The sequence below is a fragment of the Carassius gibelio genome, chromosome B5 (genome assembly GCF_023724105.1).
Source record: "Carassius gibelio isolate Cgi1373 ecotype wild population from Czech Republic chromosome B5, carGib1.2-hapl.c, whole genome shotgun sequence".
Classification (NCBI taxonomy): domain Eukaryota; kingdom Metazoa; phylum Chordata; class Actinopteri; order Cypriniformes; family Cyprinidae; genus Carassius; species Carassius gibelio.
Window position 1 is genome coordinate 12,748,604 of NC_068400.1, and position 25,490 is coordinate 12,774,093.

Here is a 25,490-nt window from a genome sequence, read left to right on the forward strand (position 1 = left end):
ACTGTAGTGATTTCTGAAGGATCATGTGACACTGAAGACTGGAGGAATGATGCTGGAAATACAGCTTAACTATCACAGGAATAAATTCTATTTAAAAATATATTACAATACAAAATACTTTATAATATTACTAGTTTTGATTAAATAAATGTATTATGGTGACCCCAAACTTTCAACTGGAAGTCTATATGTAAAGATGATGATGATGATGATGCTGTTGTGTTTTAACAGGAAGTGATCAATGCGCTCAAGCAGACCTGGCATGTGTATTGTTTCCTGTGTGCATCCTGCCAGCAACCGATAAGAAACGATACTTTTCACCTCGAGGATGGAGAGCCATACTGCGAGAGAGGTGTTTGTTTGTCCATTACTTTCTGTAGACACTGGTTATTTTAAAACTGAACGAATTGTATTTTAAATCACTTAACTCCCATACAAACCTTTCTGCATTTACTGTATATTGTATATATACGTGTTCATTAGCTGATCATTTTCCTCAACAATCATTGGAACATTAATCATGGGAAAGGAAAAGATTAACAAATTATTTATATTATATTTTTGTGGAAACCATGATACATTTTTATTTTTCTGGGTCCTTGATGAATAGCAGGATTTATTGAAGTACTGTATAAATCTTTTGTAACCTTATAAAGTAAATGTCTTTGACACTTTGGTCAATTTATTGATCTATTTCTTACTGAATGAAAGCCTCCATTTCTTACAAAAATTTTTGAGCAGTAGTGTATTCTGTATACCAGATTATTATAATTTTGTTTTAGCTGTGCAGTGTACTCTTACATTATGGCAACAATTGTGTATAGTTGAATTTCAACTAAGGAATTTGAGAAGCAACATCAGAGACGAAGCTGGTAGTCAAAGTGCCTCTGAGTTTTCTAATTGTGTGTTTAGATTTCTACAGTCTGTTTGGGACGGGCTGCCGGGGTTGTGATTTCCCCATAGAAGCAGGAGATAAGTTTCTGGAGGCCCTGGGCGGCACCTGGCACGACACCTGCTTCGTTTGCTCAGTAAGTGTGTGTTCAGGCTCAGCTGAGAGTGTGTGTGTGTGTGTGTGTTCACTGAGCGCTGTGTGATGAATGTCTGCTGTGTTCTCCTCAGGTGTGCACCGTCAGTCTGGAGGGTCAGACCTTCTTCTCCAAAAAGGACAAACCGCTTTGCAAGAAACACGCTCACACTCTCAAAATATAAATGCAAAATGAAAAACAACCGTTGAAGTTTTAAGAAAAATAAGTAAATAACACATATTTACAAAGATATAAAAGACACATACTCAAAGGAAAAGCAATTCTGATGTGGTTTGAATGAAGGATGATCTGTTAGAAGAAGAAATAAGATATTCTAAAGAATGTGTGTAACCAAACAGTTGCTGGTCCCCATTGACTTCCATATTAGGGGGAAAAAAAACATGGGAGTCTGTGGGGACCACCAAATGTTTAGCTGTCAACATTCTTCAAAATATCTAACAGGAGAAAGAAACTAGATTAGAACTTGTGTTAGTAAATGATGACTGGATTTTATGTGTTTGGGTGAAGAACTGTTCCTTTAATTTCCTCACTTCATTGAAAGCTGTGTATTATTTAATAAAATAAGGACCAAACAATTGGAGAAAAGTCTGAAGAAATGCACTTAGTTTATCTGACATAAAACGCTGCAGCGAAGAAGTGGGTATCATTTTTCTTCCCTCGACAAAAACCAATAGGATTTTTGCATTGGATTTGGATTATTGGAGAAATGCCGCTCAGTGACTGACCATAGTTTAGGATTCTTACACGTTTATTCATCAAGATGATCTTCACAAATAAACACAACTTTTGAAGGCCTGAAGCAGTCACTAGAAGTATGAAACTAAACAAAGGCTATAAATGAATTATAAATGGTCACATTATGTTTCTGACAACTCTTTCAGTATTTATTTAAATCTAGAAAGTATTATTATAAACACAATACGGCTGTGAATGCCGACTAGAGACTAGATGAGTTTTTATGATGTCCCTGACACGCTCTGTAGTCCCATTTAGCCACTTTTTCTTTATGTAAGACACATACATAAGAGGTTAAAATAATCATGAGAGGGGTATTACTGATGTATTTTATGTTGTAGAATTAAATGTGAAAATATCTTGAGCTTATGTGAAACACAGACCTTATTTCACACACAACAGAATGATGGAACTGTAAGTGCAAAATAGCAAACTCACGTCCTCTCAGCACTCTATCGCCAAATATTACGTTGTCACCCACATATATAGCAAACTTCACAACATACGAAGATGCCGTCTGAGAGGTTAGATCCGAAATAAATTAGTAGCATACTGATTAAGGAAGTGAAAACTCTAAATGATCAGCTGTTCTTAAAGGCATTCTGAAATCAGAAATAAAAGGAACACATAAGAAATTTACAGCAGAATATGGACTTATTTTATAGTGCTTTTTAGTAATTTTCACAGCCTTTTCCAAACCGCAAATTTCAAGTTTCACAGTAGAATGATATAATATGCATTTGTAAACGTAAATTGAAGGGAAGTGTATTTATTTCAATGCAATATAGTGGCCGACTCTTCATTTTACTGTATTGTGTTTTTTTTTTATGCCTGTTTTATCTATTTTATATATATTAGATTTGCACTTTCAACAGTTTCTGTTTTTGTAAAACTTTAAAAAATTCTTGCTTGCTTTATACAAGTTTTAATAAAATTAAATGCTAACATTCTGCTGTCCCCTTAATTTCAATCTTTTACCTCTTATTTAGCTCCAATTATTAAAATGTACATGGGAAATTTGTTTGGTAAACTCTATGGAATTCCGTATGGAACTTGTTTTTCTTTTCTTTACTTTTTGGATTTTTCAAAAATATGTTTTTTTCTCTCATGGATAAAAGGGTGGAAATAAGTAACAAGGGCTGTATTTTCTATTTTATAGGCTTTAGGTTTACAGATCCGCACACACCGATAAATCATTATTGCTCATATTTGGTGTTAGTTATTTAAGCAGACTCTTAAAGGGGTCATATGATGTTGCTAAAAAGAACATTATTTTGTGTATTTGGTGTAATGAAATGTGTTTATGCAGTTTAAGGTTAAAGAAAGACATTATTTTCCACATACTGTACATCATCGTTGTACCTCTATGCCCCGAAACATGTCGTTTTTTAAAAAGCACATCGGCCTGAAAAGCGAGGTGTGCTCTGATTGGCCAGATATCCAGTGCTTTGTGATTGGCCGAATGCCTCAAGCGTGTGACAGAAATGTTACACCCCTTGTCATATTGTGATGCGTGTCCTGGTCAGAACAACAGCTCGGCAAGACAAAAACAATAAAACCCATTACAAACGAGCCATTTGTTGCATCTAGTGGGGACATAGTTACGGATTATAATGACTTAAACTGAGTTTTTACACATTGCATTGCATCGCATCGCATCGTGCCACATGAACATAAAACCAGGTCTGCATTTTCGATCAAAGAAACGACAAACAACAAGAAATACTCTACACAAGCGGTTCTCAATTCCAGTCCTCGCACCCCGCAGCTCTGCATATTTTACATGTCTCTCTTTGTTAAAACATCCGATCCAGATAATCAGCTCGTTAGAATTGAGCTCCGTGCATGAACTTTGTTCCCATTGACATGGTCCCTACACAGTGTTCATTGCTCCCTACTCCTTGAGCAGGGGAAATTGGTTGAAGTTTACCTCATTTCAGAACATTTACACATGCACAAGTTCACACACGGCGCAAGGACTGGAATTGAAAACTTCTGCTCAAAACTCGCATTTGAATCATCAGTGGCAAATCCTTTACATATGCAAGTGTACTTACAGACTGTGAGACAGAACAGCCGGCATTTTAATTTTCTCTCCCAGGATCAGGAAACAGTCTTCCATAAAATGTGCTCCACACATCTGAATATTTGGGTTGAGCTGTTTGGAACAGTCTTGTAAATAAAACTTAAGCTCTGATTTCTAGTTGTGTCCTCTTTTGGAAGACCAAGCAAAGTATTTTCACTTTCAAAATGAAACTGCTTTTCCACATCTTGAGACCGTCGACAAGAGAGAATAAAAGTCACTTCTTTTTTCTTTGCGTGAACATTTGGGCGGCGTTATGCAAATCTTCCCAAATTGTTTCATAGACGTGGGGGTGTTTTTAAACGAGGCGCTTTAGGACAGTATGTATGAGTCTTAACTTTGATAAAGAATATCTCTTTGGGTTTGAGACTTTAGTCTTTGCAACTTTACAGATCTTATTTATGCACTAAGAGCTTGTAACCCTTTAAAAAGAAAGGACTAATTTAAATCGCATCACATGACCCCTTTAAATGTAAACGTAGAGTTTGAATTGACCCTGATGTATTTGTGCTCCAGACATGGATGACTCCTCATGCTTTTGATTCAGGAGACATGTGCTGCTACTTTACTGAGATCGAACCTAAAAACAGGCAATATTTATAATACAAGAACAGATTTATAAATTGAGCCATATCTGGCAAAGCTAAATCAAGGAACTAAAAGTTTAGTGTCAAAGTGAAGCGTTGTGTGCGTTTCTCTCTCTCAGGTGAGTGGTTTGACTGTAATGGCTGTAACTCACACCAGCACAAGAGCTCAGGGGTCGTGACCTCTGCCCAACACATGAATGAGACATTCACTCCGGCCACAAAGAACACCTTCTCTCGCTTTCTGTCTTTTCTCCTCATCCTCTCTCTTCACACTAGTCTGAGAGGGGTGGCTCAATTCATGTGAATATATGAAAGCTGTAAAAAAATACAAATAAAAAAACTGCTTAACTAACCAAACTTTTTTAGTTATTAAAGATTTTTTAAAGTATGTGCAATATAAATTGTCCAAGTTCAGTAATGGTATCATAGAGTGGTCCTTCATGAATCTGTACTGTGGTCCTCTTTGTGTATATATGTACCATAGTATTTACATAGTACTGTGAGGTACGTCAGAGAATGGTATTTTCAAGTGTATCTCATGGCACTGCCTTTGTGGTGGTACTTATTTGAATTGTCGGGCATATTGTCACAAGTTGTGATTATGTTGCTTATTGACGATAATTTAGGAAGAATAAAGTAGAAGAAATTAAACCATATGCAGGGTTATTATAGTTAATAAAAACTAAAATCATAAAAAAAATATAAAAATAAACTAAATGTTAACTAAAATATGTACATTTGAAAATATTTTATTTCAGCCAGTGGCCAAGGCAACATCATTCTCATTTTTGTTTAGTTTAACTTTAAGTACTAAATAACTAAAACTAAATACATTAATAAATAATAGATCAAATCTGTATCGACATAATAATAATAATAATAATAATAATAATAATAATAATAATAATAATAATAAAAAGACTAACAAAAAAATATATTACTATAAAATTAAGGTGGAAACAATAAAAAATATATATAAATGTACTACAAAATAGTAACAAAACTTTCATATTAAAATAACTGTGATATACATTTAAATAAATAAATAAATAAATATCAAATAAAGCAGTCCAAAACATTCTGTTTAAAATGTTAATGGGATATTTACTTATTTATTTAGTAAAATTAGAATCATAAAACAAGTCATAATGGAAAATGTCTACTATTATTTAATAAATTGCAATAATTATTTACAATAGCTAAATGTGTTTTATAATCTAAATATATGAACTAACCTTGTTTAGGTAGTAAATCGTTGTATGTATTTATTTATTTAGATTCCTAAATCGCCTGGCGCTTAACTATGTGGGTTGAGTTTGTCTGTGAGCGTGCGCGCGCCGCCGGTAGTCGGTGTCGTGGAGTTCCCGCGCGTCTCGCGCTGCTGATGTTGACGAACGCTGAAGAACTGACACATCATTCACACCGAGTCGCAGACCCTCTGGAGCTTTTAACAAGAAATCACGGAGGCTTGGACTTCAGAACAGGTAAGAATCCAGTCAGTCTCCCTCTTTTTAGCGGAGAGAAGTGATTCGGATCTGTCTCGTGGTATCTGCTCTTTTAACAGAACTGCGATTGATTTCAATGAACTGTAACGTTTAATCGGTGCGTTCTGATGACGGTTCGTAGACTAGCACTGCGGATTGCATTGTACATTGTTACAAACATTTACCATGGAAAATATCCACCGAAATAAGTTACTATCGTACTGTATATTCCAAAGAGAGCATATTAAGAATATATATTAATACTATATGTAACGTTATAGTTTAGTAGTAAGTTAGCTAACTGTAGCCTAACGTTAGTTTGACATTTTAGGATAACCAACGTTTGGGATCAAAACATGATTTAACAGGTTTTTATGAAACCAACAATTTTCACAGTGTGTGTCTTTAGAACTGTTTACAATATGATTCAGTAAAAAACAATTTACTACCATGTTTTTGTCGAAGGGTAGCCTACCATATTTTTTAAATTACTTATTACGACATAACTACTATAGCAAGCGAAAAAGGTAAATATTGAGAACAGTGTTGTATATCATAATACGATGGTATTAACATCTGGTACATTATTGTATTATTGCAGCACAGTAATTGTTTGTTAGGGAAATAATTGATGATCTTCCCCTTGTCATATGCTTTTGGACAGTTTGTAATGTGATATTTTTGAGTTGCACTTCAAAGGAACATTAAAAAAAGTTGAAGTGTGTCACTGCATTAGAAATACAGCCTGTTTTCAAATGAACAACTGCTATTGGTCAGAGAAACCGACAGTCCTGCCTCCAAGCTTATCATTTTGTTAAAGTATTTACATTCTTGTTTCTACTTCAATCTGACAGTGTAAAAACTGTTTAAATCATCATCATTTTAGGTTTTATGGTGTTGCATTGTCATAATGACAGTTGGATGTAACTAAACATAGAAAATAAGTTTAGTAAGTGGATTTTATTTAAATTATTTGAAGCTGTAAAAGCTATTTATATAATTTTTACAGTCATTTTATGGTTTTGTTGAATTGTCATTGCGACAAAGTTTTAAAATCAGATATAACTTTACACAAAAACATTTTTTTTTATTTTATTTTTTTATATAGTTAGCTTTTGTGGCTGTATTATTGAAGCAGGTGTATTTTAACCTTTACCGATTGGCCATGTTCACTTACACCATAAGTGCCTCACTGTAACGCAGATTTGTAGGGACAAGAATTGAAAATAACAACAATATGCCCAAAATGCTGGCGATTCAGCTCAGCTTGAACCGCTAAAACCAGAACACACTGGACGGATTTGCACTGCAGATTTGGTCGTGATATAAGGTGTTGAGGACACGTTTGCTGGGAATATGATACAGCGACAGAAACTTCTAACTGCTCTGATAAGGAGTTAACTCACACTATCTTGATAGCCTCTACTCTTTCAGCACTTAGAGGGTAGTCCCAACAGGAGAGACTTTCTCCTGGGATAATGAAGGAATCAAACTATTTGTGTCCATTAGCTGCTTGATTTTTGACTTTTATGAACCATCTGCTCCACGAACACAAGAATCAATTGTTGACTGAAGCACAGTTCACACAATGTCTTCAGTGTTGAGCAAAGTCACTAAAGCTTGATTTCACTGTGTTGCGTGTACCGTTTGTATATTTTTTGTGATTGTTAAAACATGTTAGCTTTAGAGTACATCAAAATAAAGTAAACTAGATGAATTGGTGTGGGTTTAAATATGTGAAGACAGCATATTTTTATTATGGACTTGTGGATTGATGTGCCTTAACCCTGTATAATCTGATTTTTCTAAAAGAAAAACGTCTAAAAAAAAGTTTTAAACTCAACTTTATTTTAGTTCATGGAAATTATTTGTAATAGTTCTAGCATTAGTTAAAAATAACAACATCAGCTGGACAGAATTCAGCAGAATTTATAGGTCTCAAGATGCATTTGAAAGATATTTTTAACTTGAGATGTACCTTAAGTGGTGCAAGGCACAATTAAACAAACAATGGGAGATGTGATGTATACAGTAACATCCAAATGTCTGTTTGCATGTGTACATAGACCAGTATTTTATAAAATGCAGACTAATCTAACATAGAGCATGGTAATTATCTTAAAATGTATTGTTAAAATTGATGCAATCGTTACTAAAATATGGCTATAGTGGCAATGCTTTAATGATTTAGAGACAGTCTCTGGTAACACACTGAAATCTTCATTAAAAATGTTTTCTATGCAGTCATGCCAGTTGCTATAAATATTTAACCTAAAACATGAATGAATAAAATAGAAAGAATCCAGACTAACTTTTCAGGTTATGTGTTGTGCAGTAGCAGTTTACAACAGTAACATGTTCATTGTGTGTGATTTCAAAACAAGTTCACTAATATGACTGTAGGTCCAATGTCATGGATGAACAGAGAGTGAGAGACCTGAAACTATGTGAGCTTGCACACACACACACACACACACACACACACACATGAACTAATCAGGTCCAGCTGTGTGTCAATGTGTGTTATGTGGAGTTCACGTTGGAGAGTGTGTGACCATATGGCATAAAGCGTCCAATTCTTACCTCACCCCCCACCTTCCGTCATGGGACTAGGCAGGAAAGACTCAACAACCAGCCAGAGTCAAACAGCAGATGTGAGTGTGTGTATGAGAGAGAGCGATGGAATGTGTGAGTAGTACACCCCATCTACAGCACAAGTCGACAAAACTAGAACACTTATAATCAACATGAAATCTAAATGTCATAACTTGCTCTTCCTGTGATAAAACTCATTGGATTTCTATGATTCAACTCTGACTTTTCACAATCCAATCAAAAACTAATGCTTATAATCAAGATTCATCTTATATTTTTTTCTTGTTAAGTAAGCAGTTATTTTATTGTCATTTATATACTATTATATTATTTATTAATCTTTAAGTAGCCTTAGTTTTTCTATTTTCAATTTTAACTTTTTCAACTTTTCTTTTTAAAATATTCTATATTGTGCAATTATTTTTTATTTTCAATAATAATTAAAATTGTAAAGAATATTACATTTTTTAATTTTTCTTTTTTAAAATTCAATTTGTTTTAACAATTTTAGTACTTCAACTTACTTATTTCACATAGTGATTTCCTGATTTTTAAGTTTTTCAAGTTCTTCATCTAATATTTTATTTTATTTTATTATTTAAAATGAATGGAGACCATTATTAATATTGTTAATTAAAACTAACAACGTCGCTTAGCCATTGTACTTGGAAATGTTTGTGGTTAATATTGGCAACACTTCCATTTCTTGCCGACTTTAAGTATATATTTATGTTTAAAGGAAAAACTATTACGGAAGTTTTGGTAATTTTGTAATTATCTGTATTGCTTTATTTTTGTTTCAGTTTTAGTCATTTTGGTACTTCAATTTATTTTTCAAGGCAGTATTTCTCATTTTCAATTTCAGTCACAGTTTTTAATTTAATACTTATTTTTTATTTTACTGCAGCTAATTTAGTTAAAGTTTAGTTAAAGCTGTCTGAAGTGAAAGTGTGCAAAGTTGTCATAAATTGTCTCATTACAATCAACAAAGCTCCTTGTACTGCTGGTGTGCAAAGTCAATAAAACTAGCATTCTTGTGGTGTATAGACACTATGTTTGGGCACTTATATTTATTTAGGTTTTCTTAGATTTTTCACTTGCTTTGGAATTAGAATGCTAATATGACTAGCTGAATTTAATACAGACATGCTGTGTGTATTTAAGTGTGTGGTTGTGTATGTGTGTGTGTGTGACTAAAAAGGAGTCTCTGTTTGAGCTCCATTGGTCTCAACCTCACCCTGATACTACTGCTCACATTAATACACACACATTTATGTGATGTTGCTTGCATCATTTGACTTGAGAAGTGTCAGGCTGGCTAAAAATTCTATATTATTGGAGTGTTATGTGCAAGTGTTCATAGTATAATCGTTTAGTATATAGTGAAAGGTGTGTGAATTTGGCCTTAGTTGATTGTTTGTTTTTTCTCTTCACAGGTGATCTGTATTCTGATTGGCTGCAGGTTGGTTATGAGGGTCCTTATATCAGAAAGGTGAGTAGTATTGATTCCTCATATTGATTATGACTCATGGGGCCTAAAGATACAGTTTCTGACCGATAATAATGCTGAGAAGTAGACAAGGAAGTTTTTGCACAAACAAGACTATAAGGATGACTCTCTCCCAGTACAATACATTGAACACACATCCAGAGCTCAACTCTTTTTGAAACTCTTTTTCTTTTTTAAAGATTTTTATTTTATTTTTACAGACAAAATTTCAACTGGTCCCACCACAAAAATAAGTAAATAACATAAACATTGTTAAAAATATATATTTTTATAATAGTAATAGTAATCAATTGAATAATCATTTGTCATTTATAATTATTTATTAATACATTTTAGATATCAGTGCAATTCACAATTCTTGAGTCTAAATTCAAAACCACAGCAAAAAACTACTAGTCGAATGTAACATTCGGACATTATTAAAGTGTCCAAAATAAGACAAAATAAAGGTAAAATAAGAACAAATAAACAAATAACAATCAATTACACAAATAAATAGAATAAATACAAATATAAATTAAAATAGAAGATACAAATGAAATAAACAGTGCTTTGTGTTGATCCAGGGCACGTAAGTAAAAATATTTTAAAAATCCTAGATCTTAATCCTTAGCATGTAAATCATAAAGGATTGAAGGTCAGCTTTATTGAATTTATTTACTCATCCTCATCTCGTTTCAAAGCTGTACCACTTTTCTTCTATAGAACACAAATGAAGATATTTAGAATATTGTCTAATATTTATTTTGTGTGTACAATGAGTCAGTGTTGTCTAGACCGCAACATTCTTGTAAATATCTTATTTTGAGTTCTGCAAAAAAAAAAAATTATATGTTCGAAATGGCATCTCAATTTGCTGTTTGTCTAAATTGTAGCCTATGAGAAATAACTAAGAAATCAATGAGCTCTCAAGCATGTTTTTTCTTTCCTATGGGATCAACCGTCGTTCTGCAGGAACTTTCCAGTTGACAAAGCTACAGATTTAAAGCATTTGAGAGCATGCCATGAGATCTCCAGTCCGGAGTTTAGAGAGTCTATAAAGGCTTCAGGTTCATCAGGTGATTTATCGTGCAGGAAATAATGTTATCACAGTTCATTCCTCAGGTAATATACGATCACACACACCTCCCATTGACCCAGGTGTGTGTCTGTGTGCGTATAAGTGAGTGACAGAGAGATTGCTTGTGTCTGCAGGGCTGATATTATCACTTGGTGAAAAGAGATATAGATCAAGAGGAAATTGAGCCATTTAAATCCCAGGAGCGCTTTATGATTAATGGCTGTCAGATATTATACTGTCTCTCTCTGAAAAGATCTGGCAACTAGCCGAATAAAACACCATACACACACTCATAAAATTCAGTCATTTTTCCATTGTCCAAAATCCAAATACCCTCTGCAGTCCACCCACTACGGGTGGGCGGTGTGACTCAAATCTTATATCATGGTATGAGTAATTTTATGTGATGGAAGGCGTCTGTATCAGTTTTTAGTTTTTGTGTGTGGAAGAAAGTGGTTTATTAAATAACATATACCCCATGTAGTAATATCTATTTTTGGATACTTCAGAAGCAAAATATTTTTTTTATATGTTAAGTATCACATTATATAATGAAACAAAATAATAAAATATTATGCATAGTAAATTAGATAGTTCTGACAATAAATGTGAATTATATGTTTTAGGTTATGCAGTCATTACCATAATATAATATGCATTGCCTGTGACCTCTATAAATATGTGGTATAAACAATAAATCCAAGTTACATTTCTACCATTGCATGTAATATACTGTAAAATACGTGCAATGGTTGAAATTGTGACCCACAAACCCATTTTCTCTCTTTAAAGAGAAAGATGAAAGAAAGAGAGGAAATCTAGAAATGACTAGCTTTTGTAATGTACGTGCTCCTTAGAGCATACATTTCCTGATTATGAGATTAGCAGCTTTAACTGAAATGAAGAAGCACATTTAATTAAGTGTGTGTGTGTGTGTGTGCTCGTGCATTCATTTTTGCAGATTTTTATAAATGCAGTATTTATTTATTTATTTTTTTCACTTTATTCATCAAACAATCCTGAAAAATTTTATGGTTTCCACAACAAACAGCACATCTGTTTATCACTGATAATAATCAGAAATGTTTCTTGAGAAGCAAATCAGCACATTAGAATGATGAATCATGAATGAATAATGTGACACCGAAGACTCGATTAATAATGCTGAAAATTCAACTTTGTTCACAGGAATAAATTACATTTTAAAATATATATAAATAGAAAACGGTTACTTTCATTTTAATAAATATTTCTCACAAATACAGCCTTTTTGAGCATAAATCACTTAAAAAAAATCTTTACAAACCCCAACTTTACATACATTTACTACCCTAGTATCATAGCAGTGAGTCTAGCACAGGTAAGCACCAGTCACGTTTCTGCAGAAACTGTAATCTAGTTATCATATGGGACATTACACAGATGCCCTGCTGGGCTCTTATATGTTCGTGATTGGCTATTAAGATTGATTTACGTCCTTTCCGGTTTGCCACACCCCCACTCCAGTGCTCACGTCTGTTAAAGTGCTTATGCTAGTAGAATTTCATTACTTCCTGTCTCAGTGGCTGGACTGGTGATCAATGCTGTATGTGTGTCTGCTCATGTATGCACTTATAAACTTATAGACTGCTGACGGATAACCCTTGCATAACTCATTTATCATGCATCCCTGAGCTGCAGTATATATCCATTTCACATGCACAGCCGCTCGCCTGTGTGTCAAACAGGGAGACCGCTGGTGCTGCCTCCATCTGATACAATTTTAAAATGTGGTGTGATTATGAGGGGGAAAGGCGAAATACAGGCGAAACCCATGTGAGAGGCTGATCACCCTAAATGCAATAAGGTGCACCTTTTATGCTTGTAACTTAAAAAACTGTAAATCTGCTATAAATATTCCTGGTTTAATGTAAATTAAGTTAAATTGTCACATTGCATTTCTCTTGTTTTCTCTAAAAAAAAATATAATGGTTATAGCAAAACATTTACAAAGGAAGTGAATGGGGTTAATTTTGGAGAATAGAAAAAGCAACATTTTATAAAATCATATTTTTATACATTACATTATCTTTTTTTAGTAAAACTTTTAGTATACTTTTATATCATAACTTTTACAGTAGTGTAATTATAGTTTTTTACGTCACGCTGTCATGGGGATGAAGCTGTCAATCATTTTGAGATTTTTTTTTGTTAAATTTGGTTTAAAATGTGGTCATTTTGTGCCTTTGTAATTGTTAGGGTGCGTTCACACTTGTAGTTCGGTTCTCTTGGTTTGTTTGGTCAGAAATGCCCCGTTTCCAACGCAGGAACTTTACCCAAGAACTAGGGACTTTGGGCTGGTACTTGGTGTGCTTCCACCGCAGGAACCAGGAACTAAATAAAGTTCCGGGTAAAACAATGCCCCTCAGAAAGTCCCTGCTCGTGAGGTAGTGCTTTTTCAAAGTTCCGGAACTTTCGGGGGTGGGACTTGGGCGCTAAACATCCTGATTGGTTGAGTTCATGCAGCATTGGTTGAGTTCAACCACCATTTATTCGGATCATTTTAAAATATTACTGTTATTGCGCCATGAAATGTAATTTTAAAAGTATTTCAGGCGAGAATGTAGCTGTTTAAAACTCAAATCTGTGGTTTATTGAAAAAGACAGCGCCTATTTAAAAATGTGTTTCGCCGATCTCAGAGATGGTGAACTCCACGCGATCAGAGAGAGCACAGTCCTCATGTATCCGCCGAGAGCAGCCTCACCTCGGATAGACGTTCTGATATGTGCCGCTGGCTCTGATGTCTCTGTAGTGGTTAAACATAAAATATAATTCAGCTGCGGGGTAAATCTAACAGGTTATCTTTGGTCTGTATTCAGTTTATCTATATGTTAAAATGAAAATAAAAAAGGCAATTTTATATAATATTTCATTTCATTGTAATGGCTGTATATATACTAGAGCTGCACGATATTGGAAAAAAAAAAAGACATTTTCTGCGATACATATTGCGATATGAAATCTAATCAAAATTTTTCTAACAAGCAAAAATGGGGTGAGCACACTAACATTCTCATTTTAAATGATTTAAACATCGACACCATCGTGTCAATTGATTAATATGCACGAGGTAGAGAGAACAAGACAGCGCTCTGTTGTTAGAAGACGGTGAGCATGCGGCCGAGCGAGCATCTCTCTCTCTCTCTCTCTCTCTCTCTCTCTCTCTCTCTCTCTCTCTCTCTCTCTCTCTCTCGCTCTCTCTCGCTCTCTCTCCCTCTCTCTAGCTCGCGTTCTCTCTCTCTCTCTCTCTCTCGCTCTCTCTCCCTCTTTCTAGCTCGCTCTCTTTCTCTCTCTCTCTCTCTCTCTCTCTCGCGCGCTCTCTCTCGCACAGGCGAGCGCTCCCTCTCACGCTTTCTCTCTTTCTGCCCTGTCAAAACTTTCACTCTATGATGGTCGAGCTGTGCAATTATTCCGCGAATCACATTCGTCTAGGGCCGGGGAGCAGCTGGCCCATACTGTTAATGAATAACGGATCAACTACTACATCCTACATCCTACATCCTGCGATGTGACTATCGTGGATTCGTACATCGCGATATCGATGATTAAACGACACATCGTACAGCCCTAATATATACACATATCCCTGAACTAAGTACATTTCTGCAGCTGTTACTATATTTAAATGAAAACGAAAGGAGGCAGTGGTATATGATATCCTATTTCATTTTATTGTAAATGTACAGTGAGGAAAATTGCAGTAGCTATGGTCAGCTCACTGAAGTTATCAAGTATGCTGCTGTTTGCAGATTTACCGGATTTGCGTCGTCGCGGACATCACACTGCCGAATCGAATGCGCAAAGTGTGAACTACTGAGGATGCACGTCCAAAATCAAATTACTTTGTATTAAGAAAAGCGCACAGACCTACGTCACCAGTCTATTTGCCTAATCTTCCCGGTACTTTACACCACGGTGGAAACGCAGAAAGCAACAGGTCTGGGGGGAAAATGTTCCTGGTACAAATGTTCCGGGTAATTTCGGTGGAAACGCGGCAAAAGTGATACATTTGATCTTGGTCCGCTTAGTGACAGCAAACATAAATGCATACTCATATGTTCACAACCTGATTGGTCGCTCTTCTCAGTACCACGTTAAGTCAAATACAACTAATGTCATCTGCTGGATTAAGTGCGCTCATTGTTGCATGCACATTTATTTTTATTTTTGCCACCTGTGAACTCACAAGGTACTCATAAAAGGAACTTTACCTCCTTGTTGCTTCACGTTTGCCCTCTGCTAATTTTGTTTTTGATACACCGCTCGTTCCATGTCATCAATTCATGCTGCATCTTGACATTACATCCTGTTTCTGGTTTGTTTAGAAGTATTTGGTCCATGTTGTGTTTATATATCATTCGAACCACACCAAAGTTTGTGTGGAAGCTGCTAAAAAGATGAGTCTCGGTCCGCTTGTTTGGTGCATACCAGAGTTCAGATGGCAGCGTTCACACTAGCTCAAATAAACCACACTAACAGAGCAATCACTCAAGAGTTCATTTTAATCAAAGAACACAACCTTAATTGTTTTTTTTTTTATATTTGTATATAGCTTTTTTATTCTATTTTTATTCATGTTTTTAGGTTTTAATAATTTTTATTGTTTAGTTTTATTTTTCTATGTATTTTTATTAATGTTTTATATTTTTATGAAGCTTTAATTATGTTTCAGTTTTGATTATTATCTAATAATTGATTTATTATTATTATTATTCTTTTTTCTTATTTTAATTACTGGAAATTATTATAATTTTTTTTTTGTTTCAGTTATGTCTAGTATCCGAAATGTTTAGGGTTAAAAAAATGGCCTTCTAATGTCATGTTAAAATAAAAAATAATTATTTTATGTCTTGTGGTTGAACTTGAAATTGTAAATATTTTAATTACATTTTTATGGTTATAAACTCTAAATATTTTTTTAGATTGTTATACAAAATAAGTTCTCATTTAATTAGTGTTTACACATAATCTAATTTGCAATATGACCGTGTTTTAAGTTGTAAAAACTGAATATACAGTAAACTGCATACAAACCTCTAATAATGCTTTTCTGATTGGCTGACTTTGCCAACCTGCTCTTGATGAACCCATATCGATGTACTAGATTGTAGCTTGTAAAAGGCTGATATATTAGTGGTGTTGTGAAGCCTTTTTGATGGCTTCTATTGTTCTGAAGTATCTACTCGAACAATAGCAGCTTTCATCAGAGCGAATGTTGTTCTGTGTGTGTTAAAGCTCAGCGTGAAAGAAGAGATGCGACACCTTCAGTGACTTGAGCTGAAATAGATACGTCTGTGAGACACACACACACACACACACACACACTTCGGGACTTCTGAGGGAATCCTTAGAGTTTCCAAGGTGACCGTTGTTCCGGTGCTAAGGATTAGAGCGCGTCATCAGACGGATTTGGGTCTGAAGTGTGTCTGATTTGAGGCACTATCAGATTCACCTCGCTCTCAGGATGGTTTATCTGGAGATGTGGTCTTGTGGTGAACCGTCGGGAGCTGTTGAGCTGTCTTACAGTTTGGACAGGTTTGCTGTGATTTCACTTTCCGTGCCAGACATCCTTCTCAATGAGGGTCTTTGTGCTGTGCTGCTAATTTTAGCTTCGGAATATTTTATCCAACTGCCAAACGGGACGGCTGTAAAAGCCAGTCCACTGTGAAGTCGTTCCCCTGTGGTTCAGCATGGCTGAAGTGTGTGTGTGTGTTTTCCCCTTTTCTCTAGAGTGTTAACGGACACACCTTGTTCTGAGCTGAGTATTTTTTTGCAATTAAACTCTGGATGATAAAATAAGACACAAAATTCCCACAGACGTTGAAGCAATGCTTGTTTCAAAGTTTTCATACATGGCTGATTTGCTTAAGTATTCAGAGCTGCAGGTTTGCACAGTAACAGCTGGCAGAGTCATGAGTAGAATTATGGGTAATTGCGAATGTGCACCTGTTTGAAATACTCGCCACTAAAAAGCATCAGAAAATTAAAAAAAACACTGGAATGGATGCTACAACTTTCCTTTTCATGATTCATTGCATTTCCATTGTTCATTTGTGCCATATTAAAGACACTTCTTATAGCCAGCTATTACATAGATCAGTCATTTATATAGATCAGTGTAATATAAATATTTGGTCAATTAGGTCACACTTAAAACTGTTTGAATGGCATTACATTATATATAAAATATCAACCCAAAATGTCCTGTAAAAAAATCATCAAAGCAAATATCAGAGCAAATGTCATTCATCTTTAAAAAAATATGTTTTGATGCTTTTATAATTAATTAATAACATATATATAAACAGATATCATTTATTTAATCATTTATTTAAATATATACAGTTATATAATGTAGCAAGTGTATTTTATTTGAAAAATCTATATTTATTTATTATATAAGAGTTTTTGTTTAAAGTTTTTTGGCCTCCTTATGCAGTGACATTCAGGTATTTTTAACAATGATTTAAGTGTTGAAATACTTTGTGGTGCCAAATGTGTATACTGACAAATGGCAGTAAATTCAGTGTGTGTGAGATGGACAAAGCTGTGAATGTACAAAAAATATTTGTTTTTGCCCTACACTTTATAACCCAGATTGAATTAGAGCTAATGTCTCTAACTCATTTAGTACCCCCCACACCCCCCCCACCCTCTCTCTCTCTCTCTCTCTCAGTATGAAAGGCAAGTCTTTCACAGATTCGATTACATTGACTGACTTGTGACTGGTGCTGATGTGGTTGTGTCTGATGTCTTGTGTTTCGCATTAGATGTTTACTGTATCTGATTGGTGGAAACATGCAGTTACATGACATCAGAAATCAACAGCATCAGGCAGCTAATAATCAGCCAATAACCCTTTAACGGTTTCCTCAGCAGATTGTGGTAGCCACAGTTTGGTAGCAGATTTGACTCTTTTTCTGAACCATGACATTAAAATCTCCAACCTTGGTTGATTTAAGCAGGAAACCATCTGGATGTTTGAAGATACTGAACTTTACGTTGAATCTTTAAGATTACTTACAACAGAACAGCAGTGCATTTTATGGATGACGGTTTCGTGAACCTAGGAGAGGAGGTCATTCTGACTTTGCAGTGACAATCTGCCTTCTGAATCAGCTACCGTACAGGTGCTGGTCATATAATTAGAATATCATCAAAAAGTTGATTTATTTCACTAATTCCATTCAAAAAGTGAAATTCATTAAACACAGACTGATATATTTCAAATGTTTATTTCTTTTAATTTTGATGATTATAACTGACAACTAAGGAAAATCCCAAATTCAGTATCTCAGAAAATTAGAATATAACTTAAGACCAATACAAAAAAAAAAGGATTTTTAGAAATCTTGAAAATAGTATGAAAATGAAATGTATGAGCATGTACAGCACTCAATACTTAGTTGGGGCTTCTTTTACCTGAATTACTGCAGCAATGCGGCATGGCATGGAGTCGATCAGTCTGTGGCACTGCTCAGGTGTTATGAGAGCCCAGGTTGATCTGATAGTGGCCTTCAGCTCTTATACCACATAGATTTTCTATGTGGATAAGGTCAGGCGAGTTTGTTGGCCAATTAAGAACAGGGATACCATGGTCCTTAAACCAGGTACTGGAAGCTTTGGCACTGTGTGCAGTTGCCAATCCTGTTGAAAAATGAAATCTGCATCTCCATAAAGTTGGTCAGCAGCAGGAAGCATGAAGTGCTCTAAAGCTTCCTTGTATACAGCTGCGTTTACCTTAGACCTCAGAAAACACAGTGGACCAACACCAGCAAATGACATGGCACCCCAAACCATCACTGACTGTGGAAACTTTACACTGGACCTCAAGCAACATGGATTATGTGCCTCTCCTCTCTTCTTCCAGACTTTGCGACTTTGCGAAATTTACTTTCATCAGAGAACATAACTTTGGACCACTCAGTAGCAGTCCAGTCCTTTTTGAAACGAGACGCTTCTGACGCTGTCTGTTGTTCAAGAGTGACTTGACAAAAGGAATGCGACAGCTGAAACCCATGTCTTGCATACATCTGTGCATAGTGGCTCTTGAAGCACTGACTCCAGCTGCAGTCCACTCTTTGTGAATCTCCCCCACATTATTGAATGGGTTTTGTTTCACAATCCTCTTCAGGGTGCTTGTACACTTTTTTTCTACCAAATCTTTTCCTTCTCTTTGCCTCTCTATTAATGTGCTTGGACACAGAGCTCTGTGAACAGCCAGCTTCTTTTACAATGACCTTTTGTGTCTTGTCTTGTGCAAGGTGTCAATGGTCATCTTTCGGACAACTGTCAAGTCAGCAGTCTTCCCCATGATTGTGTAGCCTACAGAACTAGACTGAGAGACCATTTAAAGGCTTTGCAGGTGTTTTGAGTTAATTTACTGATTAGAGTGTGGCACCAGGTGTCTTCAATAGTGAACCTTTTCACAATATTCTAATTTTCAGGGATACTGAATTTGGGATTTTCCTTAGTTGTCAGTTATAATCATCAAAATTACAATAAATAAACATTTGAAATATATCAGTCTTTATGTAATGAATGAATATAATATGTACGTATATTATAAGTTAATAATATAAGTAATATAAGTTTAACTTTTTGAATGGAATTAGTGAAATAAATCAACTTTTTGATGATATTCTAATTATATGACCAGCTCCTGTAAGAAGTATGATTATGTTATTAGTATGTTTTGTTATTAGTTAAGCATTTGCTATTAATGGTTCAAATTATGAGTTTTGCGAGTTACAGGCGTACATGACAAAATAATGATCTTTTAAAAAAAGCATCATATGACGCCTTTAAAAAGAAAAATCTGAATTTTGAAATATAAACTTAAAATTTCCTTTTTTATTCCATGGCTTGCATAGACTGCTACGTTAAAACTGGCATTTTTTTGCCACCAGATAGGCTCCGCCCCCCCAAAAAAACTTAATTACTGTTTGCAAACACTGACATTGGTCTGTTGGACCAAATATAAACTTTTCTATTTTGAGCCAAATATTTTATAGTTTTCTAGTGTGACAGATTTTCTTGTTTTATTGTCCATAGATCAAACTGTACTTGACGTTACATGCCAAAGTTTAATATTTGTTCAAATAGTGTTTCTAGCCTTTGTAAATGTAAAATATTGTTATTTTATGTGTTTCTACAGATTTCCATCACTCAAGATTCGATGGTTCATGGGAGCTAATGCATGCGGGACAGCGATTTGTGTGCAGGTAAACACAGTCACACACTTAAAAGATTTACCTTACATAGATAACGTACACTGATAATGTTTATACCTCTGTAACACGATAAACGTGGAAGCTTTAACTACACCAGGGGTAATAGGTTGATCGCGATCTACCAGTCAAACGCCAAGGCAATGCTGGTAGATCACACTTTAGGTAATTGAAAAAGTTGATTTAGTGAATAGAAAGGTTTGGGCTTGCAGTATTGATTTGGATAGAATCTGGGTCTTTGAGTAAAAAAGTTGAGAACCACTGCTTTAGGTAAATGCAGGCACAGTTCTACAGGGGTACTAAGAATTTAACATTATTATCATTATTTTTATTTAAATTAATGCAATATAAAGATACATCCCAAAAAGCTTTTTTATTTATTTATTTTATATGTATTTTTATTCTTTATTTATTTTTCACTTGGTAGATCTTTGTGAGTTTTTCCATTTGAAAAGTAGATCCCCACATAAAAAAGTGTGGGCACCCCTGTCATAACCAGTATACTGTATGCACAAACACAGAGCGTGCGGGTCGGAGTCTCATATCTGTAGAGAGGAAGAGAGGTCAGAGGTCATGCTCGGGGGGCCGTGAGCTGGTATCATGTTTCAGGTGAGTGTACAGACAACAGACAGACAACACTACACACATGATACCGCTCTGAATGCCAGGCTGTGGAGGCTAGATAAAGACAGTAGTGTGAACAGGAGAGAGAGGGTCGAGTGTGGCAAGGTCTCGGCGTGATATGAGATCTGCGTCTCGTTGTCGGTGACACGGACGCTCTATATTTGGGAGCTGAAGCACGACTGCTGACCCCTAGATCTACTCCACCACCTGCTCACACACACACCGGGGTTGTGTGTCGTTGGAAATGGAGCACAACATTTGGGTTCTGGACGTAAAATCTTGTATTATTCTCTTGTTGAGGAAGTGATTTGAGATGAGAGTGCATACACGTTTCATGACAGATGTGAGCATCTAAGATTGCTAAGGAATAAAAATACTTCTGTAGAAACCAAAGGCCAGTTTCAACTACAGTAGTTCTATTGCAGCTGCCCATTCCCATGAATCATTGCAAATGACAATCAACTCATGTTTGTAAATAATCAATGACTTTAAAACAGTAGTTTTATATTGTACTTTTTGAATATGTTACATTATTTGCAATGCTTCATGGGATGCAAATACCTTGGCTATACACAAAAGTGCAGTATTGTATCTTTGTTTGTTGAAACATTCATGTGATACAAGCATACTACTCTTACTATTACTTTTCTCTAACCTATGGCAGAAATAGTAAGAGCAGTGTGCAATTATGCTGTTGCAACTCCTGCCAATGTCCAAAAACCTTGTTTGCGATGTGTTTGCTACTTGCAACGTATTTATATTTTGTAAGAATTTATAGCTACTCTTGAATTATTATTTTTGTTTTTTGGTATTATTATGGTAGGTACTGCATCTAATTAGCAGGGGCTAAGCAGACATTCAAAAAGTGTGCACACATTTTTAAATTTTCACCTTTTTCAAATTCCCAGGCTGCTACAGTAAACACCTGTTAGTGGCTTCAAATCTTTGAATGAGACTTACAGTTTCGTTTTAAGCATTTAGCAGCAGGTAAATATGATATCATATGATAACAGTTCTTTTTTTCCACACCTGTATATGGTGCAATCTGTTTCAGATAAACTGCCTTTAAATGACATTTAAAGACAAAACAAATTTGGCTCATTTACATATCACTCAAATAATCTCTTCCTGTCTTCCTGTCTGAGTGGGCGGTTAAAGTTCAGACTAAGCTAACTGATATCCACACACATGCATGCTTCAGTTCCTCATCCTTTCTCCTCTTAGTCTATTAGCTCCATTTATCTGTCTTTTTTGTGTTCCAGGTGGGATATTGTATGTTTTCAAAGGCAGTCAACTTTTTCAGAGTGCTCTGCCTCACTGATCCCAAGACAGAGGTCGAAGGTCATGTTCAGAGGTCTTGACCTCCAGTGGAATGCCTGTGTGGGGGTTGTTATCAGGATTTATTTGCGTTTTTTTTTTTTTTTTTTTTTTGAGACATGCAGGTGTAAAAACAGTCGAGGTTTTATGTCCAGACTGAAAAATTGTGTGGGTATGTTTATGTTATTATGTGATTTGCTTAATTTCTTTTGTGAAATTGGTGCATAAATGACACTATCAGTGGCTACAATTAATTATTAGGGAATTCCCCATTGTTTATAAGCAGATATATATTTTTTACTTAAAGGTACAGGTTGTGCCACTAGAGGGCGCACTATCAAAACAATAACAATCGCGTGGTTTGATGATGCTAAGAAGGAGCGTGGAATGATGGGATTTGTTGTCTTCTACCGAACCGCTGAAGGCCATCAATCAGACGGGAAGATAAATCATGGATTTAACGCGAGTTCAACTATTTGTGCGAGTAAATTACATACAAAGTCAATGCAAAGACGCGATTAGATGATGGATCAGACGTGTCCTCACGCGGGTCTAGAGATGCCATGCCCCACGTCTGCCGTGTATGCCCCATAATACTAATCTTGTCGATCATTATAATAGCATATGTTTTCTGTAAAGATACTAATCAAAACAACTCACCTGTCGAGCAAAACACAAGCGAGATCGGCATCTCTTTCTAGATGAAGTTTGTCGCGAAGCTATTTCCGCATTTGTCCACAACACTGTTGTCATGTGGTTTCTATGTCAGTAAAGGCGGTAACAAAGGGTAACTAACATCATTGACAGGTGACTGCACTGTCCCGTGTCACTGTTTAGAATGGGAATTTTCTCATGATTTACAAGTAGCTGAAAACATTAGAGATATTGTTAGTTAATCAGCTGGACAAAATATATAACATTAGCCTAGTGGTTTTGTGATATTTTACTGCAAATATCTTACAAATTATACCTTTAACAGTATTAATATAAATAAAAATGCTTAGTTTCCGTTTTTGAATTTAGAGCACCATTGTCACTAGTAATTTAATGAAAAAGTTCAGTGCAACTCTCAGTTTTTAATAAAATTGTAATACAGTAGTTTAATTTTAAAAGTATTTTTTCAGCCATTTATGAGCTATTAAATTTATCAGCTATTAATGAAATTTTAAAATCTCACAATTCAGAATTACAAGATATAAATGTGTAATTCATCAATTGAATCAACAAACAGAACTAACAAATATTGCTACAAGTGTGACTGCATCATATAATAATTATTAATGAATAATATTAATAATGTTCACCGTCTGGCTGACTATGTCTTGTATTAAGTTTTCTAAAAATCCTGTCAAACGTGCACAAACTGACAGTCACCACTTATAAGCTACTACTGAATATTGTAGAAACATAATTTTCTGTAAAGTTGCTTTGTAACGATTTGTATTGTAAAAAGCACTATACAAATAAACTTGAATTGAATTTAATTGAATTCTAAAAAAAAAATTCGTAAGATATAAACTCATTACTGTAAGGAAAAAAGTGGTTTGTTTGAGGAAAAACAAATCTGACACGTAGTCAGAATTCTGAGAAAAAAAAGGTCAAAATAATAAACTGAAAATTCAAAGAAAATAGTCAAAATTGTGAGATGAAAATTCAGATATCTAAGAAAAATGTTGGGAGTTGTAAACCCGCAGTTACGAGTTTAGAACTTGCAATTGCAAAAGTTTGCAAGTTCTTGCACAATTAGCATTTTAATTCTTATTGATCAAAAGCTTCCATAGTTTTCAGCCATATCGATAAATTGAATGAGTTATTGAAGTTAGCCAAAATGTTAATATCAGTGCAGCCTTAATATCCATACCAGCTCATCGTGAACAAAGCTATTTCAGAGTTCGAACCTACAACATTTCATTGACCATTTTGTTCTTTAACTGCTAAATACTCTTCCATCCATTTAGAAATATTTCTATTTCCTTTTAGCACTTTATAAATGTCCAACATTTGCCCTTTAAACTCCTGACGATAACGAGAAAAAAAGCAAAAATAGATCAAATAGAGTCTAAACAAACACGTTTCTGTCTTTTCATGTGTTATTGCCATTGCTTCCTCTCGCCTTGTTGTCTGTGTCTTTCTCTCTCTGTTTCGGGTTTTCTGCCCTCTGTGACCCTTTGCTTTTGTCTTCTTCATTCTTTTCCTCTAATTGGCACCTCGTTAGGGAATTCTTAATTGGAGGGATGAGCCAGGTGGCAGCGGCGCCACGATTGCCCTCGTTAGTGTGTGAATGTATGTGTGTGTTTGTCTTTGTTTAGGCAGAATAGATGTGGAGCAGCCTGCATGTGCTGATTATGTTCCATTCACCCATGTTGAACTCTAACACATTCTCCTCACGGCCCTCCGACACACTCACACACTCCCCCCGCCTTGCTGTCTGTGTGCCACTGACCATTTCCATTGATCCTAGGCAAAAATAAAATGCAAAACAATAACCAATTAATGAAATTAAACATTCTTGTTATAAATTTGTAGATAAACTTTGATTGTTTTCATGCAAAAATGGGAATTCTGTCATTATTTACTTGCTGTCAGACAGTAGTGTGCAACATTGTTGTCACATTGTTTTTAAATGGCGTCCAGTCATCATTTTGGAACTAAAAATATTTAAAAAAATGTCTTCACAGTTGGCTGGTTTTGCATTCAAAACATTAAACATTGAAGGTCAAGTGCATTACATTGTGGGATACTGTATTTCTAGTATTCCTGCTGTGTGTTGTAGTTGTGTTATTTACATTTTGTTAAAAGTTGTAGGAGTACAAATACTGTATTCTGTAAAAATAGTATAGTAGTATGCCATTCCGGACAGCCTTAAACTGAGTCATTTTAACAAAAAAGTAAATAAATAAAACCCTACAAATCACTTATACTATAGATATTAAAAGTTGAACTGTTGCCTTATGTGCTCATAGCTTGTTCATTGTTGCGAATTCAGTGGCTCACTGCTAAATAGCGCAGCAAGAGACACTGGTGTGCAATGGCATGTGACCAAACGGATGATCTCAAACAGGTGTGGGGTCGCTGAGTCTCTTCAGGTCATTACACTGACCTCTGACCTTTCTCTTGCAAACCCTGGTCATTGAGGTTTTACACACATACACACTTACACACATACACACAAGATGTAT

General features: G+C 35.2%; 2 protein-coding genes across 7 annotated transcripts in view; both read left to right on the forward strand.

Annotated features, from left to right (window-relative positions):
- The window catches only part of pdlim5a (PDZ and LIM domain 5a), a 42,525-nt gene extending 40,904 nt beyond the window's left edge, over positions 1-1,621 (forward strand). For all 5 annotated transcript variants that reach the window (XM_052557356.1, XM_052557357.1, XM_052557358.1 and 2 more), the window contains 3 exons: positions 232-352; positions 913-1,028; positions 1,120-1,621. In XM_052557356.1, the coding sequence (XP_052413316.1) occupies positions 232-352; positions 913-1,028; positions 1,120-1,209 (327 nt within the window). In that variant the 3' untranslated portion in view covers positions 1,210-1,621. The remainder of the gene's footprint in view (positions 1-231; positions 353-912; positions 1,029-1,119) is intronic.
- Positions 1,622-5,823: 4,202 nt separating this feature from the next.
- Positions 5,824-25,490, forward strand: part of bmpr1ba (bone morphogenetic protein receptor, type IBa) — an 80,188-nt gene continuing 60,521 nt past the window's right edge. For both annotated transcript variants that reach the window (XM_052556466.1, XM_052556465.1), the window contains exons 1-3: positions 5,824-5,935; positions 9,967-10,022; positions 20,298-20,364. The gene's annotated coding sequence lies outside the window, so the exon portion shown is untranslated. The remainder of the gene's footprint in view (positions 5,936-9,966; positions 10,023-20,297; positions 20,365-25,490) is intronic.